The 25,905-nt window shown below is 42.3% G+C and overlaps 1 protein-coding gene and 1 long non-coding RNA gene across 5 annotated transcripts in view; one reads left to right on the forward strand and one right to left on the reverse strand.

The window, feature by feature from the left end:
* The window catches only part of LOC148148847 (sodium- and chloride-dependent neutral and basic amino acid transporter B(0+)-like), a 96,281-nt gene that overhangs the window by 22,068 nt on the left and 48,308 nt on the right, over nucleotides 1–25,905 (forward strand). The window contains exons 2-4 of one of the 4 annotated variants that reach the window (XM_087992207.1): nucleotides 729–882; nucleotides 12,135–12,266; nucleotides 17,367–17,534. In XM_087992207.1, the coding sequence (XP_087848333.1) occupies nucleotides 729–882; nucleotides 12,135–12,266; nucleotides 17,367–17,534 (454 nt within the window). Of the gene's footprint in view, nucleotides 1–728; nucleotides 883–7,972; nucleotides 8,076–12,134; nucleotides 12,267–17,366; nucleotides 17,535–25,905 lie in introns of those variants that run through there. The other 3 variants (XM_087992211.1, XM_087992209.1, XM_087992210.1) reach the window with 3 other exon arrangements.
* Nucleotides 741–6,665, reverse strand: LOC148148848 (uncharacterized). The gene is made up of 3 exons (XR_015758694.1): nucleotides 6,549–6,665; nucleotides 5,273–5,321; nucleotides 741–1,222 (listed from the first exon to the last, which is right to left on the reverse strand). It is a non-coding gene; the product is annotated as an uncharacterized LOC148148848 (long non-coding RNA).

The raw sequence follows: 25,905 nt of genomic DNA on the forward strand, positions 1-25,905 counted from the left end.
TACAATCCCACCAGAGGGTTCATCAAGAGAATTTACTTTATCTGGGTTCTCAGACTTACCATCAAACACATGCTCCAGAGGACATGGTAAGTAGTTAACAGAACATTAACCAGTAACCTCAAGTAAAACAGGTATGAATGATTTGGGGATTTTAGTTATAGTGAATGACAAAACTTCTTTGAGGGTTCAGTTTACAAACTGATTGCTGGCAAATGGGGATCAAATACACTGTAACTCCACTGGGTAGAAACTGCATATTTTGCTTGGGTTACAGGTGGACAAAGCTAAATCAGCCACCATCCACTACAAACCCAATGGCTCACACCATTACCTGAACTACACACCCTCGAAGCGAGAAAGTGAGAACTGCAGATGCTAGAGATCAGAGTCAAAAAGTGTGGTGCTAGAAAAACATAGCCGGTCAGGCAGCATCCGAGGAGCAGGCGAGTCGACATTTTGAGCATAGCCTGTTCATCAGGAATGTGAGGGGTTTGGGGGTAATGGGGCTGGGGGAAGGTAGCTGGGAATACGATAGATAGATGAAGGTGGAGGGTGATAGTGACAGGTTGGACGGGTAGGTGGGAAGGAAGTTCAACAAGTAGGTCAATTCAAGAAGTTCACTGGACTCAAAACATCAATTCTGCTTCTCCACATACACGCTGCCAAGACCTGCTGAGTTTTTCCAACAATTTCTGTTTTTAATCAGCTATTTCGTCTGTTTTTCCCAGGCTGCCACCAGTGAACGTGTGCATGAAGGTGACGAGAATGTAGAGCGAGGTAACTGGTCCTCGAAGACTGACTACTTGCTCTCAGTGATCGGTTCTGCTGTGGGTTTGGGCAATGTATGGAGATTCCCGTACCTGGCTTACAGAAATGGAGGAGGTATTGTCATGAAATCCAAAATACAGGGGAGAGAAAAGTACAAAGACAACAATTAAATGGCGTGACAAATAACATTCAATGGACGAGAGGGCATTTTAATCTGCAGTCACCAACAGTTTATACCATCCACCCTTAGTCCACACTAGCACAGTGAACAACTTTCAATTATAAAAACAGTATGTCTGCAATTTAACAAAAACACACCATCACAAACAGGCAGTACAAAAATAACTGACCTTTTTGACAAGACGGAAGTGCTGCTGACTTCAGGACATGCAAATTGTGACTGGTAGATTACTTCAGTATTTCAGGTGATATCAATTGTGACTTCCTTTGGAGACTGTGAAGAGCACAAAGGAGAACTGAGGACAGCATCTCAGAAAGGGCTTCAATTTGAAACATTTTTGCACCAGTGACCTTCTTAGGAACTTTAATTTATTTGTGCTCTTTTGTGTTTAACAACAGTTCAGTAAATTTGAGAGGATAGCTGAGAACCTACGTTGTGGATGAAAGTGCTGTTTCCTATTGAGATGATAGTGTTTATGCACTTAACACTGCTATTCAATTAATGATCTTCCATATGACTGCTGCTCATGTCAAATTATGCATCTCACAAAGAATCAGAGAATTCTGACAGTGCAGATAGAGGCCATTCGATCCATCATGTCTGCACTGTTTATTCCTGTATCCCTGCGTTTCCCGTGGCCTATCCACTTGGTCTGCAAATGTGGACCTTACAAAGAGGACGTAGTTTTCCTAGTCGATATGGGGGCAGCAAGGTCATCCTTAAATTTTAAGCCCAAGGGAGTGGGAACGAAAAAGTTAATTGGATTATGGCAACATAATGAGTCTTGTGGCAATCATTTCAGTGGTTATGGCCGATATTTGGGACGGAGTTTCTCCCATTACGTTGACGGTTTCATTAACTTCTCAAGGGCAGCCGCCAGTTTCTGTATTTCTACCCCTGCCCTTGTAGCGCCGTAGTTTGGAATAGTGTCCACAACAGACGGTCTCCTTCAGAGACCTCTCGGGCCTTACGTCTTAGTCCCCCCTCCTTTCTCAGGTTGTGCTCATGTTTTTCTAATCTGAGGTGAGAAACTATATAAGTGAGGTAACAGCAGCCACTCCAGCCTTTCTGACTTTGAGGCAGTGTTTCATCATTCCTATACATACGGTTACGTGAATGTATTTTTCCCCGGGAATAAATGGATAGGCCTTCAGGCCGCATACCCAATATGTTCCGTTTAATATAAGGGGAACAATCGTGGCAGTGGCTTGGCTGGTGTAGACACACGATGATTTTCCTAATTGGAAGGATGCGGCGTCATTCTGATTACAGAAACAGGTGGTATTTACTGCTCCTTTCGGTGGGGAAACTCTAAGGCCATCGATAGCACTCTGGGTTTTCGGGGCTGGTCTAGGGAACCATCCCGCAAAGTTATATTCACCCCTGTCAGATCTCCACTTTGTATCATTTGAGCCCGAGTCAAATTGTTGTACATCATATACTTCTCTTTTGGTGAGTGGTATTACCGAGGTGGGCATCCCAGATTTGCCATGGTGTGGGACCTCTGCACAGGCCCAACAGTCGGCAAGTCCCTTTTGTTCAGCATAATTTTGGCATAGTGAAGTGAAGTGATTTTTCCCGCCTCCTTGAACAGTTAATACTATTAACGTTACAATACTATACCAGTACCCGCCCATCCCTGACCACCATCCTGTCTATCTGTCTTAAGCTTTTAGGCGCCAGGGAGAGATGAGCCCGTGCAGCCCTTACAATCAATAACAATATATATCATCAAACGTTAAAAAGAGTCTTTTGTCTCAGTTCATTTCTTCTTTCTCAGCTTAACTTTCAGAGAGTTGTCTGTAGGATGAGCGTGACACTCCATCGATGGGGCGTTCACAGGACCTTTAACGCGAGTGTGATGACGCCACCCTTTCTCAGCAGTCCGGATAGCTGTCTCAGTAGTCAGGAGTGTTAGGAATGGTCCCTCCCAGCTCGGGTGACATCCAGTGCCCATCTGCTGTCTTTGCAGCTCCTAAATCTTTTAGTCCCTTTTCCTCCTTTGCAGTAAACAACGGGGCACCCTGAAGATCTTGAATTGTAGGTATTAGGGAGTATATTACTGCTCCTTGTGGATTCAGGGTCGCTTCTTTAGCTACCTCATCGGCCAGTCTATTTCTTCTTACTTCCGGTTCATTCCCCTTCTGATGTCCGTTTATATGATCTATCACTATTTCTCTCGGGAGTAACAGGGATTCCAGCACTTGTTTCATCAATTCCTCATGAGCTAGTTCTTTTCCTCTGCTATTTATCAGTCCTCTTTCTTGCCAAATTTTTCCGAAGGTATGTACCACTCCAAACGCATATTTGGAGTCTGTACATACCGTTTCCTTTTTTTTGTTTTCTAAGGTTCTGAGAGCTCTTTCTATGGCATAGAGTTCACAAGTTTGGCCTGACCAGCCGTTAGGCAGTCTTTCAGCCTCGATAATGCTTCCCTCTATCCCGTCTATTACAGCATATCCATCGTGTCTTTTACCCTTAATCATCCGGAAGGACCCGCCGATAAACAACTGAGCTCCCGCATGCAACGGTATTTCTCTTAAGTCCATTCGCACATTAGTCTGATATTCAGTAATATCAAGGCAGTCATGTTCTGGATTGCCAAGGGTCATCCCCTCTCCCCGCCACAGAAATGCAGCTGGATTCAAGCAACTGTCTGTGACTAACACAAGGTCATTCTGCTCTATTAAGATTGTCTCATATTTCAAGATCCTAGAGTCTGTGAGCCATCGTCCTGCTTTCTGATTTAGTATGGTCCATACCTGATGTGGGGTGCTGACTCTTAAGGATCCCCCAAAAGTAAGTTTCCGACTCTCCTCTACCAATAAGGCTGTTGCTGCCAATGTCTGCACACACTCTGGCCAGTTATGTCGCTTTCCATTCTTTAATTAACAATGAATTAATGCAGTCATGTTTTAAATTAACCATGAATCAATATGACAGGTCACTGAGAATGTGTGAAGGAATCCTGCCAATTAATATTGATTCAGGCTAACACAATTGATTATAAATATTAATTATTAATTATATATATTATATAATTCTGGGTGGAAATGCAACAAGTGACTAAAACATTTTAACAACTGTAATCGTGCAGTTCTGTTTGTTTACCAGTCACTTGTGACTTCTCATTCTGTTTCTGTAATTGTTTTGCTCGAGCACATTCATTTTTAAGAACCTCAACAGATTCCATAGCACCATTTGCAGTTAATTTAATCCCCAATTTGGTGGCAATATCTCGTCATGAGCGCAAAACTAATTCTTCGTGCCTCTCATCACAAAACTGTTGCCATAATCCAATTAACTTTTTCATTCCCACTCCCTTGGGCTTAAAATTTAAGGATGACTTTGCTGCCCCCATATCGACTGGGAAAACTACGTCCTCTTTGTAATGTCCCACCTTTAAATTTATCAAGGGTTCCTGGTGGGTCCCCGGGGGCAGGAATCCCCTATTTATCATCAAGGTTCATAAACGGCACTGCCTTTACTTCCTTTTTCGGATCTGGACACTCTCTCTTAAAGTGACCTGTCTTTCCACAGTAATAACATCCCGCCTGTGGGGATTTCCACTTTGATCCTTGTTCCTGTTTACCAAACCCCTTAACATCTCCTCCCTGATCCTTTCTCCTCCCTTTATTTTCAACATGCTATCCGCACCATTCCGGTTTCCTTCTCCTTTTGGTTTGTCCTTTTCTTTATTACCTCATCAACCGTGGCTATCATTATTTTTGCCCTCTGTTTCTGCTTCTCATGTTACGTTGCCAGATCAATTGCTGAGCCGATTTAACCAACTTAACAGCTTTAGGGCCACCTCATGACCATTCCTCATCACCCAATGTTTTGTTTAGACCTTGTTTTTTTAAAAAAAAAGAAATATTGCAATATTTCTTGCTCCCTGTAATCTCAAATACAATTTATCAATTTATGCTTGTCTAACTTTAAAGCCTGTTCCTAACTATACATTTTGGAATCTTACTTGTAAATATATATTTATATATTATAAATTCATTTATTCAGTGTTTAATATTTAAAATGTAAAATGCATACAGTTCCCAACTTTGAAATCCACTATAATTACCTGGTTTTAGTCCCTTGATTTAAATCCAAAATTAGTTTTCTTAAGTAGTCCTGACCAGTCATTGCTCAATTACAATGCTATAGGTCGTGAAATAACCAGAGGTGCCTCAAAAAGGATTTGTCTATTCAAGTTTAAAAAAAAACTTCTAATGCATGAATAATGGTCGAATCCAAGGTCACCGATTTTAACCATAGGATTTTTTTTGATTTATTACAATCTAATGTTGAACTGAGACTTCAACTGACCTCCATAAATCGCTTTTATGTAAGAATAAAAGAGTAAGGCAGTCATGACCTGTAAAAAGAGCAAGAGTTAACATTTTATTTCATAATCTGTAAAATCCTTAACCTTAAAAGAAATCATGTTAAAATTTCCACAATAGAAATCAGATTCAAAACAGTTCTAGATCTCAAGCTCCAAGGAACAAAGCACACACATTCAATCACCAACAAACAAATGTGCATTCAAACCAAATCACAAAGGGTTAAACTTTCTGTTAGCTGTATAGCTTTTCTCTCTCTCTCTCTCACACACACAGACACCGTATCTCACAGACACTTTGAGCTTCCCACAACGACTCCTCTAGCTTTTGAATATTTTTCTGGATGTCTGGCTATAAGTTACGAAGTGTACCCTCAGTAGCCCTTCAGCTACTAGCCCTTCTGACACGAAGCATAATCTGATTCCTCCTGACTGTAAGGCTGTTTTTCATTGACATTTTACCATTTGTTTTTTATCCTTTCCTCGCGTCCGAGGATTGTACTTCCAATCTCTTAACATTTTTCCTAAAGGACTGTCTGTTGGGATGTGGTCCTCAGACGTCCCTCTGATGTCTCCTTCGACAATTAAACAACTATTCTTATTTCCCATTTTAATACTCGGCCATTTCTTTATGTAATTTAATTAACCTTATTGAGGTCCAGTGTCACCTTCTTCCACACCCACTTCAGGGTCCTGACCTTTGCGTGGGGGATTTCCCCTCTTAACAACCGGTCTAAGGCTGGGTAGTCGAATCAGGTAGGCACCTTATTCATCAGATTAATCTAGCCAATTAAATACTTTATTTTATATGTTGCCAATTCCCTGTACTTCTCGTATGTCCCTGGACACCAAGGCAATACTTAATAGGTCCATTTTCTTTACCTTGGTCTGCGCACAGAGTTAACTGGTCGTTTCAGCGCTCCCGTCCCGCGGCAATATCCGGATATATCCACCTGGCAGCAACTACCGCTGCCTACCCTGGTCGCCCGGAACCCCGGTTTCCCAGATATATCCACCTGGCAGCAACTACCACTGCCAGTCACCCGGATATATCCACCTGGCAGCAACTACCGCTGTCTACCACGGTCGCACGGATACCTGGATACATCCACCTGGCAGCAAATACTGCTGCCGATCTCCCAGATATATCCACCTGGCAGCAACTACCCCGGTCGCCCGGAACCCCGGATATATCCAACTGGCAGCAAATACTGCTGCCTACCCCGGTCGCCCAGATAAATCTTTTAAGACCCTTCTTACCCGGGTCTTGTGCACACAAGAGTCACCCGACCGAATCCGCCGCGTCTGCCCGTCTTGTTTCCAGGGTCTCTCAGTCCGGATCACGTTCGCCCAAGCCGCCGTGGCAAGGAGGGAAACTAAAGACCACTGAAATCAGTGAGGTGCACCTTCTCCATTTTCCCAAAAATGCCGCGCGACCAGAGCTTGGGATCCCAGACGAGCCCCCAAATCTGTTAGAAACAAATTTAATAAAATTTAGACAAGACCACCAAAACTGGAATCAAGACAATTTATTCTATGATCTTGCAAGAAAGGGCATCAAATGCAGAAGCAAATGAGCAATGAACATTCAAACTAGTACACAGTTATACTTTTGAGCTGAGTGAGGTCACCTCTTCTGACTTCTACATTACCCAATCAACTTTATTCTCTAACTAACTTGCGATCCGCTCTTATTATTCCCCCCCCCCCCAAGTTGGCGACCCTTCCCTCTGTAAGTGCTGACATAAGGAAGATTTTGCTAAACTTGGATCTTGATGTTCCTTTCACTTTATCTGTTTGCTTATAACATCTTCCATTGTTCATAAGTACATTCCATCCCTGAATATACATTTTAACAATGTGTCTTTTCTTGCCTAGTTTATGTGTTTCAGCTATCTCAGTTATTTTGCTGAGATTAAATTATTTAAACTATCATGATGAAAGAAATTATTTACTAGAATAATTATGCACTAAAGTTAGTACCCAATTATACATTTCCCTAGTGCTTGCTGATTTAATCATTGCCTGCAGCTGCCCTTCACACTCCATTTATCAGCACTATACTTAAGCTTATTATCACTACTTTTTTTTGCGAAAACAACACACTTCCCCATTTCTTTCAGGAGGAAACCAGAGCACCCAACGGGAACTCATGCAGACGTGGGGAGAAGCTGTAACCTCCCCACAGTGTGAACAGCCCGGATGGTGCCGCTCTCTAAACTGGGAATCCCGGTGTGAATAGTTGATAGGCAGAAGGATTTCAGCCGCTATCTCTGTAACTTTCCAATGGGGGTAGGGCAGTCACAGCCAGATTTGACTATGGGAGAGCCATCACTGGGAGTAGTTGATGGACAGGATCGGGGTAGTTTATATAATGAGGAGGATGTTGATTGAGGGAGTGTATAAACCATCGCCCCCTTCCCACCGGTATTTACAGATGTACTCCAACAACACAAGCCGTACCACGTGACTGTCGTTCGTGGGCTCTCGCGTGCTCCCATTCGAACTCCTGGCCGTTGGACACCAGCTGCTGTGCAGCGCGAACGCACGTCAGAACTACAACTCCCATGAGGCGTCGCAGACAACCAAGCTGCTGGACAGTTCTGCGCAAGCGCGGGATGTCCAACGACAGCATGCGTAATGTAGTCCAAACAGGGTAAAGTCCTGCGAGTGGTGTCAAAGGGTTCAGGTGCAGAGTCTGGACTAACTTGTTGAGGACTGAAAGGCGAAGGAAAATGGTGATTTTGACGTTATGTACAGGAGGGAGTAAGAATGAGGGAACAGATGGTGAGAGTGCCCGGTGGCAAAGACGGAGGTTGCTTACCGTTGTGAAGTAGCGATTGTACACATTGCTCAGAGCAAAGTCAACAAGATATAGGCTTGTGGGCAAATGGAAGAAAACTGGAGAGGGCAAACAGGACAGCATTTATATAGTTCATGGTAGGGCCCTGCAGAGTGCTGCCGAGCAGAGACAGAGGGATGCAGGTTCACAGTTCCTTCAAAGTAGAGTCGCAGGTAGACAGGTTTGTGAAGGAGGCGTTTGGTACCCTTACCCTCATTGGTCAGCACATTGAATATAGGAGTTAGGATGTACTTTAATGACTCTCCAAGACATCGGTCAGGCTACTTAGTGTAGTCTAATGATGATCATTGTTGATCATCAGGATAAACTCATCTGGACATTGGTGAGACCTCTTACGTAATGCTGTACTAAATCCAATTCTGGTCACCATTCTATCGGAAAGTCATTTGTTAAATTTGAGAGGATGCAGAAATGTCTGGGGACTGGAGGATTTGATCAATTGGGAGAGGCTGAATAGGCTGGACAAAGTTAACAATCACACAACACCACGTTATAGTCCAACAGGTTTATTTGGAAGCACTAGCTTTCGAAGTGCTGTTTCTTCATCAGGTGAGTGTGAAGCGGGACCATAAGTGGCAGAATTTACAACAAAAGATTACAATGATGCAATGATACATTGAACAAACTTAGATTGAGTCTTTCATCTTTTAGAATGGGTTTGCAGTTTTCAGTTCTTTATTATGCAAATCCCAGAACTTCTTTTAAGTCACATTCTTCAAATAACGAGCTTTTATAACAAAAGGTGACATCTCAGCTCAGGTATTGCTTAAAAGGTGTGAGTTGGTCTGTATCCCAATCTTGGCTCAGACTGGTTCTATTTCCAAAATGAAATTTAAAAAAAATACACGGATTGACTGCCTGCAATGACTGCTTGCCAGTTCTGCATTTTTGAGCAAAATAGAATGTGTCTGCAAATATAATTCTGCAAATTCAAATTCAACCCAATAACTTATATGTGTGCGCATACAGGAGAGAGAGTGTGTGTGTGTGTGTGCGCGTGTGTGTGAGTGCACATGAGAAGGGTGTGTGTTTGCGTGTGTGTAAACTTGGTAATGTGTGAGTGTGATGGGGTATAAGCCTGTGAGAAGTAGCGTGTGTGGGTATGAGTGTGGGGGGATGTATGCCTGTGTGTATGAGAGAGAGCTTGTGTATGAGAGGTGGTCTGTGTAAGTGTGAGTGTATATACGAGTGTGTGTGTGCGTGAGAGAGAGAATGTATAGTGCAGTGGGGTCACCTGTAGTGTGACATGAACCCAAGGTCCCTGTTGAGGTCATCCTCATGGGTACCGACCTTGGCTATGAGCCTCTGCTCAACCACTTTGCATTGTTGCCTGTCCCGAAGTCCATCTTAGAGGATGGTCACCCGAAGGTCTGAGGCCGTATGTCCCTGACCACTGAAGTGTTCCCTGACTTGGAGGGAATGCCCCTGCCTGGTGATTGTTGTGCGGTGTCCATTCGTCCATTGTCGTAGTGTCGGCTTTACCTTGCCAATCTACCATGCCTTGGGGCATCCTTGCCTGCAACATTTAAGATAGACAATGTAGGCTGAGTTACATGAGTGCCTGACGTGTACATGGTGGGTGGTGTCCCCTTGTGTAATGGTGGTATCTGTGTCGACACTCTGGCAGTCAATGCAGGCAGTCAATCCATGTAATGTTTGAAAAAATTCCACTTTGGAAATAGAGCCAGTCTGACTCAAGACTGGTATACAGACCTTTTAAGGCATTGTCTGAACTGAGATGTCACCTTTTGTTATAAAACCTTAAGTCATCTGGAAAATGTGACTGAAAAGAAGTTCTGGGATTTACATATTAAAGAACCAAAACCAGCAAACCCATTCTAAAAGATGAAAAACTTAACAATCTAGGTTTGTTCAATATATCATCATTGTATCACTGTAATCTTTTGCTAGAAATTCTGTGTCTCTTGGTCCAGTTTCACAGCCATCTGATGAAGAAGCAGCACTGTGAAAGGTAGTGATTCCAAATAAACCTGTTGGACTATGACCTGGTGTTGTGTGACTTTTAACTTTGTCTACCCAGGTCCAACACCGGCTCCTCCAAATCATGAATAGGCTGGGGCATTTTTCCCTAGATTATAGGAGCTGTGTGGTGACCTTAGAATGGTTTCTAAAATCATGAGGAGCATGGATAGGGTGTATATAGAACATTACATAGCATACTGTGGCACATTTGCATCCTTTTGGCTGTGCAGTACTCCCTACTGTGACAAGATGCCCACCTCCCTTCTCTACACTAACAAGCAATGCAACCCATGGAGGCTTGTGAGCTGAGAAAACAATATAAGCTACACAGGAGTAGTACCCTATCTGTCAGTACTGACGTCAGTGAGTATGCACTGAGAGAGCAATGTAAAGGAGACTGAGGCCATTTTCGAAGGATGGGGATGTCTATAACTAAAGGTCATAGGTTTAAAGGTAGTGGGGAAAAATTTAACAGGGAATCAAGGGGCAATGTTTTCACACACAGGATGGTGTGTGTATGGAATGAGCTGCCAGAGGAAGTGGTGGAGGCTGATACAATTACAACATTTGAAAGGCAACTTGTATATCAGATCCATGAAGAGGAAGGGTTTAGAGGGATATGGGCCTGCTGGTTAATGGGACTAGATCAGATTGGGATGTCTGGTCAGCATAGACGAGTTGGACTGCAGCATCTATTTCTAAACTGTATGACTCAATGACTCTACGCTAACCACCGAGCCATTGTACCACTTCAGTCTGAAGTCAGACCCTCAAATCGTGTAGACGTTTGAAGATACCATGCATGGCCATCTGTAGTTTCTTCTTGTGAGACTCAGCAGTTTGCACCAGTCAAGCTTTCGTCACTTGTGCAGGAATGTAACGTTAGGCTGGGAGGCAATATCTGAAAGCTAGGCAGTAAAGGCTTGCACAAGAGGGTGAAGAGTTCAGTGGTGTAAAGCATGCTTTTGAAAGTGTTTGGTTGGTGGTTTTTATTCATTGATTAATTTGGTGCAGGGACTTCCTGGTGGAAGAGTTTGAAATGAGTGTGATACTGGTGAATGATTGATGTGTGTTAAGGTGGGGAAATCTGTGTTCATTGAAGAATAGCCTCACAATCTCACTGTATCCATGTAGATGAGGTCAATGTCACCTCGTCCCTATCTCCTCTTTCCAGTTTCTGTCCGTTTCTCTTTCCAAGACTGGAAATGGTATACAGAGGTAACATTCCTGAAGAAGGGCTTATGCCCAAAACGTTGATTCTCCTACTCCTTTGATGCTGCCTGACCTGCTTCACTTTTCCAGAAATACATTTTTAAGCTCTGATCTCCAGCATCTGCAGTCCTCACTTTCTCCCAGAGGTAACATTGTGGCTCTCCAAAGGCCTGGATGAAATGGAGAATGTGGTGTATCACCCCAAACTTGGAGAATCTCTCTGACAGTCCTGCAAAGATTACCCTCCTTACAGGTAGCCTTGTCTTATGGTGTCACACTGTTTTGCTACATTCACGATTCTTTTCCCTGGTCCATAAGCATGACAGAAACAGCTCTCTTGAGGGAAATGGAATCAATGTAAGAAGTATTATTGGGCAGCACTGGTTGTACTTTCACTCCAAGCTCCAACCCAATAATGAGGCCCTTCCCAACCTCTTGACTGTTGGATTGGCACATTTTCCTTCTGACAGTCAGTTTGAAGCTGCCAAATACAATTAGCGAAGGTAAATAAAAGCAAAATACTGCGCATGTTGGCAGTGTGAAACAAATAGAGAATGCTGGAGAAATCAGCTGGTGTGGCTGACCTCAGGTTTTAGGAGCAACACTGTTTGTAGATCCCTGAATGTTGATTGTAACTTTTTTGTATTCAGATCCTGCGTACAATCTACAATCAGCAGCCACACTCTTCTGTCAACAACATTTCATTCCTGTGTTAATACGAAATGAACTATTAGTTGTGAAACCTGGTGACATTAATATTTTACTTACCCTTTTTCTATATTTTGCAGGTGCTTTCCTTATACCCTACATTCTGATGCTGGCAGTCGCTGGGATGCCAATGTTTTTCTTAGAAACTTCCTTTGGGCAGTTTGCCAGCCTTGGACCAGATGCAGTGTGGAAAGCTGTGCCCATGTTACAGGGTTAGTGTTCACTGAACAATCTTGATTTGGCGAGAGTTTAAATGAGCAATTGTGTTTTCCTGAAGAAGGGCTCATGCCCGAAACGTCGATTCTCCTGCTCCTTAGATGCTGCCTGACCTGCTGCTCTTTTCCAGCAACACATTTTCAGCAATTGTGTTTTATACTCATGAATATACTTGCTATATTTCCTTCACCAGATGTTGGTGTCAGGTCCCCTTCAAGAGATATTGTTTGCAATCAAAACAGAGAGTGGAATATACCCTTTCACTGTTTCAAATTCATTTTCTGAAACGGTGGTAGCGACAGGAACTGATACAACATTTAAAAACTATATCGATGATCACTTGAAACACCAAAGAATAGAAGGCTAAGTGCTGGGAAATGGGATTAGAGTAGATCAGTTCTTGATAACTGGTACAGATACAATAGGTTGAAGAGCATCTTCCTATGCTGTAATACTGTATGACTTGATGTCTTTCATTGAATTAGACCGAGTGGAACTGCTAGAGAGATCAGATTGTTGACTCCTGAATTTGACAAAACCTATTTATAAACATGATATTATGGGTGATACTGCTGGCATCTGCAATAACCTCTGAAACTTGAGTGAGTGAATTAGTGAAGACACTTTCCAGTATAATTATCTTGAGATTTTAATGGATCAGGGAAACCCCCTTGTTATCCAAACTGGTGAAAGACCTTTGTTTGCTGCTCCACGTTCATAATGTAAGAATGTTTGTGTACTATTTTCAAACAGATAGCCTTGCAATGAGATTTAAGTACAAGAACAGTTTCCTGCAATAATTCCATGTCCCTTGATATATTGACATCAATCAGTTTCAGCCTTAGGCAAGCTCAACTATTGTGTTTACGTTGTCATTTGGGGCAAAGATTTCTAAATATTCACCGCCCCTATTTCGATTGATTGATTGATGAAATTCCAAAACATCACAATCCAAAATGACCCACCTTTTATTCTAATATCAGAAAACTCCTTCCTGCATCTACCATGGCAGTCTCTGCAAGAACTTTTTATGATGGCATTAGATCACCTTTCATGCTTCTAAACCACACCTGCAAATTTGGAAATATGATATTTAACCCTGACTGAAGAAGAATCATTGAATTCAAAATGTTAACTCTTTCATTTTGCATGGATTCTGTCAGGTCTGCTGAGTTTCTAGAGTGTTCTGTCTGTTTGTTTCAGATTCCCAGCATCTGCAGTATTTTGTTTTACTTCAAATCATTCCAATAGATTATGAATAGCTGGGGCCTAAACACTGACCCCTGTGGAACCACACTAGTTGAAGCTTACCAATTTAAAATTGAATCAGTTGTTCTTACACTCTTTCATGTCCATTAATCAGTTCTCAATCCATTCTAATATATCCCTCCCCCAACTCCCATGAGCTCTAATGTTTTACACGACCCTGCAGTGTGGAACCTTTTTGAAAACATTCTGAAAACCTAAACCAACAATATCAACTTGTTCTTTCTTAATATATTATTTAGATCCTTAAATTTCCACACATTTGTCACAAATGATTTTCCTTTCCTACATCCATTGGACTCTTCCAAATCCAATCATTATTTTTGAAGTGGGCTGAAATTGTGTCTGTTTCTAATGGATTCACATTTGCTTTTGCTACTCTTTTCCTTTTTACACGTATATAAGAACTTTTACAGTCTGCTTTTATGTTTCTCACTCGTTTAGTTTCATTATCTTGGTCTCTGGATTAACACTTCAGCAGCAATATCACCGGGCTTTACAGGATGTACATGTATTTGGAAAGGCAAGGACTGATTAGGGATAGTCAACATGGCTTTATGTGTGAGAAATCTTGTCTTACAAACTTGATTGAGTTTTTGGAGAAGTAACAAAGAGAATTGATGAGGGCAGAGTGCTAGATGTGATCTATATGGACTTCAGTAAGGCGTTCGACAAGGTTCACCATGGGAGCCTGATTAGCAAGGTTAGATCTCATGGAATACAGGGAAAACTAACCATTTGGATACAGAACTGGCTCAAAGGTAGAAGACAGAAGGTGGTGGTGGAGGGTTGTTTTTCAGACTGGAGGCCTGTGACTAGTGGAGTGCCATAAGGATCGGTGCTGGATCCTCTACTTTTTGTCATTTACATAAATGATTTGGATGCGAGCATAAGAGATATAGTTAGTAAGTTTGCAGATGACACCAAAATTGGAGGTGTAGTGGACAGCAAAGATGGATACCTCAGATTACAACAGGATCTTGACCAAATTGGCCAATGGGCCGAGAAGTGGCAGATGGAGTTTAATTCAGATAAATGCGAGGTGCTGCATTTTGGGAAAGCAAATCTGAGCAAACTTATACATTTAATGGTAAGTTCCTAGGGAGTGTTGCTGAACAAAGAAACCTTGGAGTGCAGGTTCATAACTCCTTGAAAGTGGAGTCGCAAGTAGATAGGATAGTGAAGTTTGGCATGCTTTCTTTTATTGGTCAGAGTATTAAGAACAGGAGTTGGGAAGTCATGTTGCGGCTGTACAGGACATTGGTTAGGCCACTGTTGGAATATTGCATGCAATTCTGGTCTCCTTCCTATCGGAAAGATGTTGTGAAAGTTGAAAGGGTTCAGAAAAGATTTACAAGGATGTTGCCAGGGTTGGAGGATTTGAGCTATAGGGAGAGGCTGAACAGGCTGGGACTGTTTTCCCTGGAGCGTTGAAAGCTGAGGGGCAACCTTATAGAGGTTTACAAAATCATCAGGGGCATGATAGGATAAATAGGCAAAGTCTTTTCCCTGGGTTCGGGGAGTCCAGAATTAGAGGGCATAGGTTTAGGGTGAGAGGGGAAAGATATATAAAAGAGACCTAAGGTATGGGGCATCTTTTTCACAAGGGTGATACATGTATGGAATGAGCTGCCAGAGGGAGTGGTGGAGGCTGGTACAATTGCAACATTTAAGAGGCATTTGGATGGGTATATGAATAAGAAGGGTTTGGAGGGATATGGGCCAGGTGCTGACAGGTGGGACTAGATTGGGTTGGGATATCTGGGACCGAAGGGTCTGTTTCCATGCTGGACATCTCAATGACTCTGTGTGCAGTCCTCACTTTTGCATAGTTGATTTTAACCTTACTGCGAATCATCTTGCAAGGATGCCTACCTTGAAGAAGTTCCCCTCCTCTCTTGACAAGAATCTCAGTGAGTCTCTCTCTCACTGCAACCCCCAGGTACTCTTTGCTGCCTTCTCCCCAGCCCCACCCCCCTCTCATTTATCTCTCCACCCTGCAGTCTCCCTGCCTTCAGTCCTGATGAAGGGCTTTTGCCCAAAACGTCGATTTTCCTGCTCCAAAGTTGACTTGTCTACCGGCTAATTCTATGTGAAGGAATGAAGCGCCCTTGTTCAAGAAGGGATGTTAAGAAAAGCCTGGGAACTATACACCAGTAAGCCTAATATGTGTGGTAGGTAAGTTGCGAGAGAACATTCTAAGGGATAAGGTGTACATGCATTTGGAAAGACCGGGTTTGTTTAGGAATAGTCAGCATGGCATTGTCAGATCATGCATCACAAATTTGTTAGCACTCTTTGATGAAGTGACCAGGAAGGTTGATGTGGGCAGGGCGGTAGACATAGTCGATATGGACTTCAGTAAGGCCTTTGATAAGCTTCCACATGATAGGCTGCTCTGGAAGGTTAGATTGCATGTAATCCGGTGGGAGTTCGCAAATTGGATACACAATTGGTTTGTTGGTAGGAAGCAGGGGGTAATAGTGGGAGTATGCCTGTCGGACTGGAGGCCTATGACTAGTGCAGTGCTTCAGAGGTTGGTGCTGTTTGTTATCTATATCAATGATTTGGACGAGAATGTACAAAGCTTGATTAGTAACTTTGCCCATGACACTAAAATAGGTGGTATAATGGACAGTGAGGAATGTTATCATAAATTTCAGCAGGACTTTGATCAGCTGGACAAGTGGGGGCAAGAAATGGCAGGTGGAGTTGAATATAGATAAATGAGGTCATGCATTTTGGAAAGTCAAATTAAAGTAGGAGTTTCATGGTGAATGCTAAGTCCGTAAGGAGTGTAGTGGAACAGAGGGATCTTGGAGTTCAGAGGTTCACAGTTCACGGAAAGTGGAGTCACAGGTAGATAGGGCAGTGAAAAAAGCTTTTGGCACACTGGCCTTCATCAGTCAGGGCATTGAGTATAGAAATTGGGAAGTTATATTGTAGATATGCAGGGCATTGGTGAAGCCATGCTTGGAGCTTTGTGTTCAGTCTTGGTCACCTTGTTCTTGGAAAGATGTTATTAAACTGGAAAGAGTGCTTTAGGAATTTACAAGGATGTTGCTTGGACTCGATGGTCTGAGTTATAGGGAGAGGTTGGACAAGCTAGGACTTTTTCTTTAGAGTGTAGGAGACTGAGGGAAGATCTTATAGAGGTGTATAAGATGGTGGGAGACCTCGATAGGGTGAATGCACTCAGTCTTTTCCCCAGGGTTGGGGAATCGAGGACCAAAGTGCATCAGTTTAAGGTTAGAGGGGAAAGAATAAAAGGGAATAAAACTGGAGCGACTTTTTTATACAGAGGGTGGTATGCATATGGAATGGTCTGCCAGTGGAAGTGGATATATTAACAATACTTAAAAGGTATTTGGACAAATACATGGATAGGAAAGGATGAGAAGGATATGGGCCAAGTGCTTGGTAAATGGGGTCAAATTGATGTATTTGCTGATGGAGTTTCGGTTTGAATGCCAGGCCTCTCGGAATTCCCATGGATGTCTTTGTTTAGCCTGTCCCAGGATGGATGCATTGTCCCGGTTGAACTGGTGTCCCTTTTCATCTGTTTGTAAGGATACTAGTGATAGTTGGTCATGTCTTTTGATGGCTACTTGGTGCTCGTGTATCCTGTGACTAGTTTCCTGCCCACATCTGTCTGATGTAGTGTTTGTTGCAGTGAAAGCAGGGCATTTTGTAGATGGTCATTTTGGTCAGCATGGAGCAGTTTGGGCCAAAGGTCCTGTCTCTGTGCTGTAGGGCTCTATGCCTCAATGACTCTAATTAATTTCAAAGCAGTTTCAAATCTAATCTCATGCTTCTTGTTCAATTTCAAGGTGCGGGCATAAATTTCATTGTATTTGCAGCATTTGACTGCATTTCATATACCTGCATCCTCGCCTACAGTCTGTACTATCTGTTTGCATCCTTCCAATCAACATTGCCGTGGGCAGAGTGCTTCAGTTGGTGGGGAGCAGATGAAACATGCAGCAGGACTCCCAAAGGTACAGTGCTCAATTCTGTTGGGGCAAGTAAAGACACTGATTGCTCATTCTATCAATCTGAATGAGTGAGAGAAATGGACAATAGTTTTGTGGCCATACAGCAGAACATCTTGCATAGATGTCAATAGCAAGGATACTATGAATGAGTCACTGGACTTCCAAGGATAATCAATGATAACTTCTTTTTTGAATACAGGATCAGCGTTAATGAAAATAATAATTTCTGTTACAGGGAATTTAGTACACTTTGCACTATAAATATACATTATATCAGAACAGGCAATTGTAAATTGTCTGAATTCTGAACTGAATTTCAACTTTTCCATTAACTTCATTATGTTAAAATTGCTGACTAATAATGTTCTGACAGCAGTCTTCAGGCAGAGAATTGTATTACACAACTTGTCTGTGCCCAGTTGCATTGAGATGCAAGCCTCTTGCTGCCTGCTCATCAATATGGTTGCCAGGATCACATGGGCTTTATGACGCAGGAATAGATCATTTGCCAATTGAAATTCTGCAATTCAGCAGGGGAGAGTGAGAGCTGTACAAGAGATGTATAAGTGTTGTTGGTCTGATATTTGTTCCCCTCATATGAAGACGGCATTTTTTGCTCTTGAATACAAGACTGGCCTGCTCCTTCTGATGGACACTGCTCTGTGATGGCACTGTCCAGCTATGATAGTCACGGGCAACACATGATTGGCTGGCTATGCCCTATTGGAGTCAAAACGTATGGGGTTGGAAAAGCCAAATTCCCTTCATTTGGAGTGGGGCTTATGTCCGAAACATTGACTCTCATGCTCCTCGGATGCTGCCTAACCTGTTGTGCTTTTCCAGCACCACACATTTTGACTCTGACTCTCCAGCATCTGTAGTCCTCATTTTCTTCCATGCCCTGTTGGGTCAGTGGAAGAACAAAGATTCTGCATACACCATTTAACGATTAGTTCCTGAGGCATTTTCTAATCTAGGTAGCAAAGCTGCAGAATACCAGCAGAGTCAAGTCTTACCAGAATCTATCCCCAACCTCTCTCCCCGCCTCACATTCTCTGTTTCACTTCTCTGCATCCGATAGGCACATTTTTATTTCATCTAATTGCTTCAGATTTATATCCCCACAGAAACATTTAAAATCTATTTTCATGTCTGTCTTGCTAGCTGACTCTCATTTTCAGTTATTTTTCCTTATCCTTTACTGAAGTCGACAATACCCCAAACTCAGCTCACTACCTTTTTAGGGCAACATTATAAGATTTTAACTTGCATTGAATGTTGTCTTTATATGTCTTTTTCACCACAGTTGGACTAAATTTTCTGTGCAGTGTTTTTGCCTTAAAGGAATTTATATTCAGTGCAGATTTTGCATTAATTTATATTCATCACAGGTTGTCCTGAAATTCTGGTCCTGCTTGCTTACCATCTTAACTTTTAATTGAGCTTCCCAGTCTATCGTAGTCTACCTGTCCGCTATTTAGATACAAGGCCCGAGATTTGACATCACTGAGTGTGAAAGCATTTCGTTGTTCAACTACTTCATATGACAGTCAGTCAGTCAGTCTTCCTGAGAGACTTTTTTTTACTATCAGGGTGTTAATTAGCCCTTTCTCATACAGAATACTTGATCCAAACTTGCCTCCTAGTTGATTCTTGGACATACTGAATAGATTCCCTACAGCGTGGAAACAGGCCCTTCGGCCCAACAGGCCCACACCAACCCTCTGAAGAGTATCCCACCCAGACTCATACCCATCCAAATGCCTCTTAAATGTTGTAATTGTACCAACCTCCACCACACTCTCTCTGGTAGTTCATTCCATACATGTACCACCCTCTGCGTGAAAAAGTTGCCCCTTCGGTCTCTTATATCTTTCCCCTCTCACCCTAAACCTATGCCCTGTAGTTCTGGACTGTCCAACCCCAGGAAAAACACTTTGTCTATTTATCGTATCCATGCCCCTCATAATTTTGTAAACCTCTATAAGGTTGCCCCTCAGCCTGTGATGCTCCAGGGAAAACAGTCCCAGCCTGTTCAGCCTCTCCCTGTAGCTCAAATCCTCCAACACTGGCAACATCCTTGTAAATCTTTGCTGAAACCTTTCAAGTTTCACAACATCTTTCCGATAGGAAGGAGACCAGAATTGCACGCAATATTCCAACAGTGGCCTAACCAATGTCCTGTACAGCCGCAACATGACTTCCCAACTCCATGCATCCTCGGATGCTGCCTGGCCTGCTGTGTTTTTCCAGCACCACATTTTTTAACTCTGGTACTCCAGCATCTGCAGTCCTCACTTTCTCCTCCCAACTCCTGAACTCAATACTCTGACCAATAAAGGAAAGCATAGCAAATGCCTTCTTCACTAACCAATTTACCTGCGACTCCACTTTCAAATAGCTATGAACCTGCACTCTAAGGTCTCTTTGTTCAGCAACACTCCCTAGCACCCTACCATTAAGTGTAGAAGTCCTGCTAAGATTTGTTTTCCCAAAATGCAGCACCTCGCATTTATCTGAATTAAAGTCCACCTGCAGCTTCTCAGCCCATTGGCCCATCTGGTCCAGATCCTGTTGTAATCTGAGGTAACCCTCTTTGCTGTCCACTACACTTCCAATTTTGGTGTCATCTGCAAACTTACTAACTGTACCTCTGTAATCTGGACATTTTGCATGATGTCACCATCTATTTCCCTAAGGTCTATGTCTTCCATATCCTTTACCACAGTAAATACTGATGCAAAATATTCATTTAGTATCTCCCCCATTTTCTGTGGCTCCACACAAAGTCCGCCTTGCTGATATTTGAGGGGCCCTATTTTCTCCTTAGTTACCCTCTTGTCCACAATATATTTGTAAAAACCCTTTGGTTTCTCCTTAATTCTATTTGCCAAAGCTATCTCATGTCCCCGTTTTGCCCTCCTGATTTCCCTCTTAAGTATACTCCTTCTTCTTCCTTTATACTTTCCTAAGGATTCACTTGATCTATCCTGTCTACACCTGACATATGCTTCCTTTTTCTTAACCAAACCCTCAATTTCTTTAGTCATCCAGCATTCCCTATACCTACCAGCCTTCCCTTTCACCCTGACAGGAATATACTTTCTCTGGATTCTTGTTATCTCGTTTCTGAAGGCTTCCCATTTTCCAGCCATCCCTTTACCTGCGAACATCTGCCTCCAATCAGCTTTTGAAAGTTCTTGCCTAATACCGTCAAAATTGGCCTTTCTCCAATTTAGAACTTCAACTTTTAGATCTGGTCTATCCTTTTCCATCACTATTTTAAAACAATTAGAATTATGGTTGCTGGCCCCAAAGTGCTCCCCCACTGACACCTCAGTCACCTGCACTGCCCTGAACTGGTGGTTTTATCAAAAACTTCTTCCTACTTCTTTCGGACACCACATTTGTCACTAATGCCCTGTCTTTTCCAATCTTTTCCAAATACAAACATTTCAGTTTCATTCAAAACACTGCTGCATCTCAATGTCTTGGCACTTCCTTTAGTACCTTTGTATTTTCTGAATCTCCTATTCTGTCCTGCTGCCATCGTCCAACACAACTCGTGTCTGGTTCATGTTCTATCCTGTGAATCAGAAAGTAGAAGAAGAAAAGAGGTTTACCAAACAGGGAGAAGAAATAGATGAAAATTTGTAAAACTGTAATTGCTGTTTATGGAATCATGTGATACCGATGAGATTTATGCTGTCTGCTCAGTGGTCTGATTATTTTTCTCGATTGTCATTATCCCAGAGTTTTGTTCTTACTATGGTATTGATGCAATTAAGAGTTATAGAGTCATACAGCATGAAAACAGACCCTTCGGTCCGACAACGGACCGTACCAACAACGTTCCCAAACAGACCCTTCGGTCCGTACCAACAACGTTCCCAAACTAATATGCTTCCGCTTGCCTATGTTTGGCCGAGATCCCTCCAAACCTTTCCTATTCATGTACTTACCCAACTGTCTTTTAAATGTTGTAACTGACCTGCATGCACCACTTCCTCTGGCAGTTCATTCATCCGTGATTGCCCCTTATTTTGAAATCTTTCTCCTTACATTAAAACTATGCGCCCTAGTTTTGGACTCACCCATCCTAGGAAAAGACCTCTCCTGATAAATGTTTTCTGAACTAATGATATTGGTAACATTATTTGTTATTAGGTTGTATATAAATTTGATTTATACTCCTTGATCTAAGTTATCCTAAATGCTTCTTGTATTTGAATACATGCTTTTAGCAAGCACCTCTTCCTACTTTTTTCTGGCACCACATTAGTCACTAATGCCCTTTCATTTCCTGTTCTTTCCAAATGCACACATTTCATTTCATTCCAAAACACTGCTCTATGTCAAAGCCTTGCATTTCTGTTGCTGCTTTTGATTTTTCTGAAACCTTCCACCTCCAAGTCAGTCCGTCTGCTCTCATTGTCCAATCAGTGTCTGGTTCAAGTTCTATCTCAAGAACCAGACAGTAGAGGAAACAAGATTTATCAAATAGAGGAAGAGACAGAATGAAAATGGCAAAACTGTAGTTGCTGTTCATGGGATGATGTGATGCCAATGAGGTTTGTGCACACTGATCATGTGTGCTCAGAGCTTCATTCAATAATCTCTCTTTCTGTGTAAGTTCTTCAGCACTGAGTCCTCATTGGAAATACATTGAAGTCCTGTGATATACTCTTGTCCATGTTCTTGTCAATTCTGAGATCTTCTGTGATAGATCAACAGTTATTGAAGTCATGCTTAATAACTGAATGCAATATTACCGGTGACAAGCAGTTCAAAATCCATGAAATCGACCATTACAAACAGAGTGACCCCCTGAGCTGGGCTGCTGTGTGAGTGGAGCGTTCAGACTATACCTCTGTGTTCTGATCTGTCTGTAACCTTGCCCATGCAAAGAGATTAGACTGATTCAGACAGAGTGAAACAATGACCCTGATTATACCACTAGAAATTGAAATATAAGAATTTGAACAAAAAACTGGAAATAAAAATGTTGACATCACTGAAAGTGACTGAGAAGCTATTGGATTATTGACAATAGAATTCCAGGAACAGCAATTACTGTTTTATATGCTGTTGCATTGTTTTGGAACTTTGGGAAAAAAAAGTCAAAACAACAACAGATTTAAAAAGGAGAAGTACAGACAAAGGAAGCACATGGTGAGGTCAGTGCAGGAGAGAGAGAGAAAGAAACTGACAGAGCAGTGAACTTGCACAGTTACTGCCTTTGCTGTTTGAATTCATGTATCGCTGGGAAAATTAGCAAACAGTGAAATTCACAACTGATCTTGGAGGAACTGTTTGGGCAAAGTTCATAGCACAGAAGCAGATAAGTGTATTGTTTTTAAGTGTGACCTACAGAAAGTCTGCATTAGTAAGTCAAGTTGGTTCTTTCTTGATCATATGTTTTTTGAGATATGTCTCTTAATTAAACTTAAAATATAAGCCATAACTATAAATTTAACATATGACAGCGTTTTGGAGAGGAATAAGACGGTGTTATTTTCTGGGTCTGTAGATTGTGAAGGAGCAAAAATGGCCTTTGGTAGAGTGATATGCGCTTCTTGTCAGATGTGGGAGTTTAAAGAGTGTTTAAAGGTTACTACTGATTATATCTGCAATAAATGCTGTTTGTTGCAAATCTTATCAGATCGAATGGATCGGTTGGAGAGACAGAAGCAATGAGGACCTTGCAACAGCAACAGTATGTAATGGATGGCAGTTATAGGAAGCGGAGAAAGTCTCTGGTCCAGTCACACAGATGGGTTAACTCCACGAAAGGCAAGCGAGGTAGGCAGCTAGTGCAGGAGCCTTCTGTGGCTATACCCATTTAAAACAAGTATGCTGTTTTGGAAAATGTAGGGGGTGATGGATTCTCAGGGGAGTGTAGCACGAACAGCCAAGTTTCTGGTATTCTGGTATTCTGATTACTCCCGGTGCTACAAGCTAATGAGGGCAGGAATAGGAGGATAGAGCAGATGAATGCATGGTTGAGGAGCTGGTGTACGGACGAAGGATTCACATTTTTTGGACCATTGGAATCTCTTTTGGGGTAGAAGTGACCTGTACAAGAAGGATGGATTGCACCGAAATTGAAAGGGAACTAATATACTGGCAGGGAGATTTCCTAGAGCTGTTCGGGAGGAGTTTAACTGGTAAGTTTGTGGTGGGGTGGGGCGGAGGCGGGGTTGGGGTTGGAATCCAGGGAGATAGTGAGGAAAGGGATCAATCTGAGACTGGTACAGTTGAGAACAGAAGCAAGTCAAACAGTCAGGGTAGGCAGGGACAAGATAGGATTAATAAATTAAACGGCATTTATTTCAATGCAAGGGGCCTAACAAGGAAGGCAGATGAACTCAGGGCATGGTTAGGAACGTGGGACTGGGATATCATAGCAATTACAGAAACATGGCTCAGGGATGGGCAAGACTGGCAGCTTAATGTTCCAGGATACAAATGCTACAGGATGGATAGAAAGAGGCAATAGAGGAGGGGTGTGGTGTTTTTGATCAGAGATAGCATTACAGCTATGCTGAGGGAAAATATTCCTGGAAATACATCAAGGGAAATTATTTGGGTGGAACTGAGAAATAAGAAAGGGATGATCACCTTGTTGTGATTGTATTATAGACCCCTTAATAGACAGAGGGAAATTAAGAAACAAACTTGTAAGGCGATCTCAGCTATCTGTAAGAATAATAAGGTGGTTATGGTAGGGGATTTTAACTTTCCAAACATAGACTGGGACTGCCATAGTGTTAAGGGTTTAGATGGAGAGGAATTTAAGTGTGGACAAGAAAATTTTCTGATTCAGGATGTGGATGTACCTACTAGAGAAGGTGCAAAACTTGACCTACTCTTGGGAAATAAGGCAGGGCAGGTGACTGAGGTGTCAGTGGGGGAGCACTTTGGGGCCAGCGACCATAATTCCAATAGATTTTAAATAGTGATGGAAAAGGATAGACCAGATCTAAAAGTTGAAGTTCTAAATTGGAGAAAGGCCAATTTTGACGGTATGAGGCAAGAACTTTCAAAAGCTAATTGGGAGCAGATGTTCACAGGTAAAGGGAAGGTTGCAAAATGGGAAGCCTTCAGAAATGAGATAATTAGAATCCAGAGAAAGTATATTCCTGTCAGGGTGAAAGGAAAGCCTGGTAGGTATAGGGAATGCTGGATGACTGAAGAAATTGAGGGTTTGGTTAAGAAAAAGAAGGAAGCATATGTCAGGTGTAGACAGGATAGATCGAGTGAATCCTTAGAGTCTAAAGGCAGTAGGAGTGCCACAAGAATCGATGATGGGCCCTCTATTTTTTGTCATTTACATAAACGATTTGCATGCGAGCATAAGAGGTCCAGTTAGTAAGTTTGCAGATGACACCAAATTTGGAGGTGTCGTGGACAGCGAAGAGGATTACCTCAGATTACAACAGGATCTTGATCAGATGGGCCAATGGGCCGAGAAGTGGCAGATAGAGTTTAATTCAGATAAATGCGAGGTGCTGCATTTTGGAAAATCAAATCTTAGCAGGACTTCTACACAATGGTAAAGTCCTGGAGAGTGTTGCTGAACAAAGAGACCTTGGAGTCCAGGTTCATAGCTCCTTGAGAGTGGAGTCACAGGTGGATGGGATAGTGAAAAAGGCGTTTGGTCTGCTTTTTTTTTATTTGTCAGAGTATTGAGTACAGGGGTTTGGGGGAGGTGGGGAGGGGGAAAGGTGGGTGGTTCATGTTGTGTAGAAGTCCTGCTAAGATTTGATTTTCCAAAATGCAGCACCTCGCATTTATCTGAATTAAACTCTATCTGCCACTTCTCGGCCCATTGGCCCATCTGATCAAGATCCTGTTGTAATCTGAGGTAATCCTCTTCGCTGTCCACGACACCTCCAAATTTGGTGTCATCTGCAAACTTACTAACTGGACCTCTTATGCTCGCATGCAAATCGTTTATGTAAATGACAAAAAATAGAGGGCCCATCATCGATTCTTGTGGCACTCCTACTGCCTTTAGACTCTAAGGATTCACTCGATCTATCCTGTCTACACCTGACATATGCTTCCTTCTTTTTCTTAACCAAACCCTCAATTTCTTCAGTCATCCAGCATTCCCTATACCTACCAGGCTTTCCTTTCACCCTGACAGGAATATACTTTCTCTGGATTCTAATTATCTCATTTCTGAAGGCTTCCCATTTTGCAACCTTCCCTTTACCTGTGAACATCTGCTCCCAATTAGCTTTTGAAAGTTCTTGCCTCATACCGTCAAAATTGGCCTTTCTCCAATTTAGAACTTCAACTTTTAGATCTGGTCTATCCTTTTCCATCACTATTTAAAATCTATTGGAATTATGGTCGCTGGCCCCAA

Source organism: Chiloscyllium plagiosum, unplaced genomic scaffold (genome assembly GCF_037043375.1).
Source record: "Chiloscyllium plagiosum isolate Xiang-an unplaced genomic scaffold, Cpla_swu_hap1 HiC_scaffold_11, whole genome shotgun sequence".
NCBI classification, from domain to species: Eukaryota; Metazoa; Chordata; class Chondrichthyes; order Orectolobiformes; family Hemiscylliidae; genus Chiloscyllium; species Chiloscyllium plagiosum.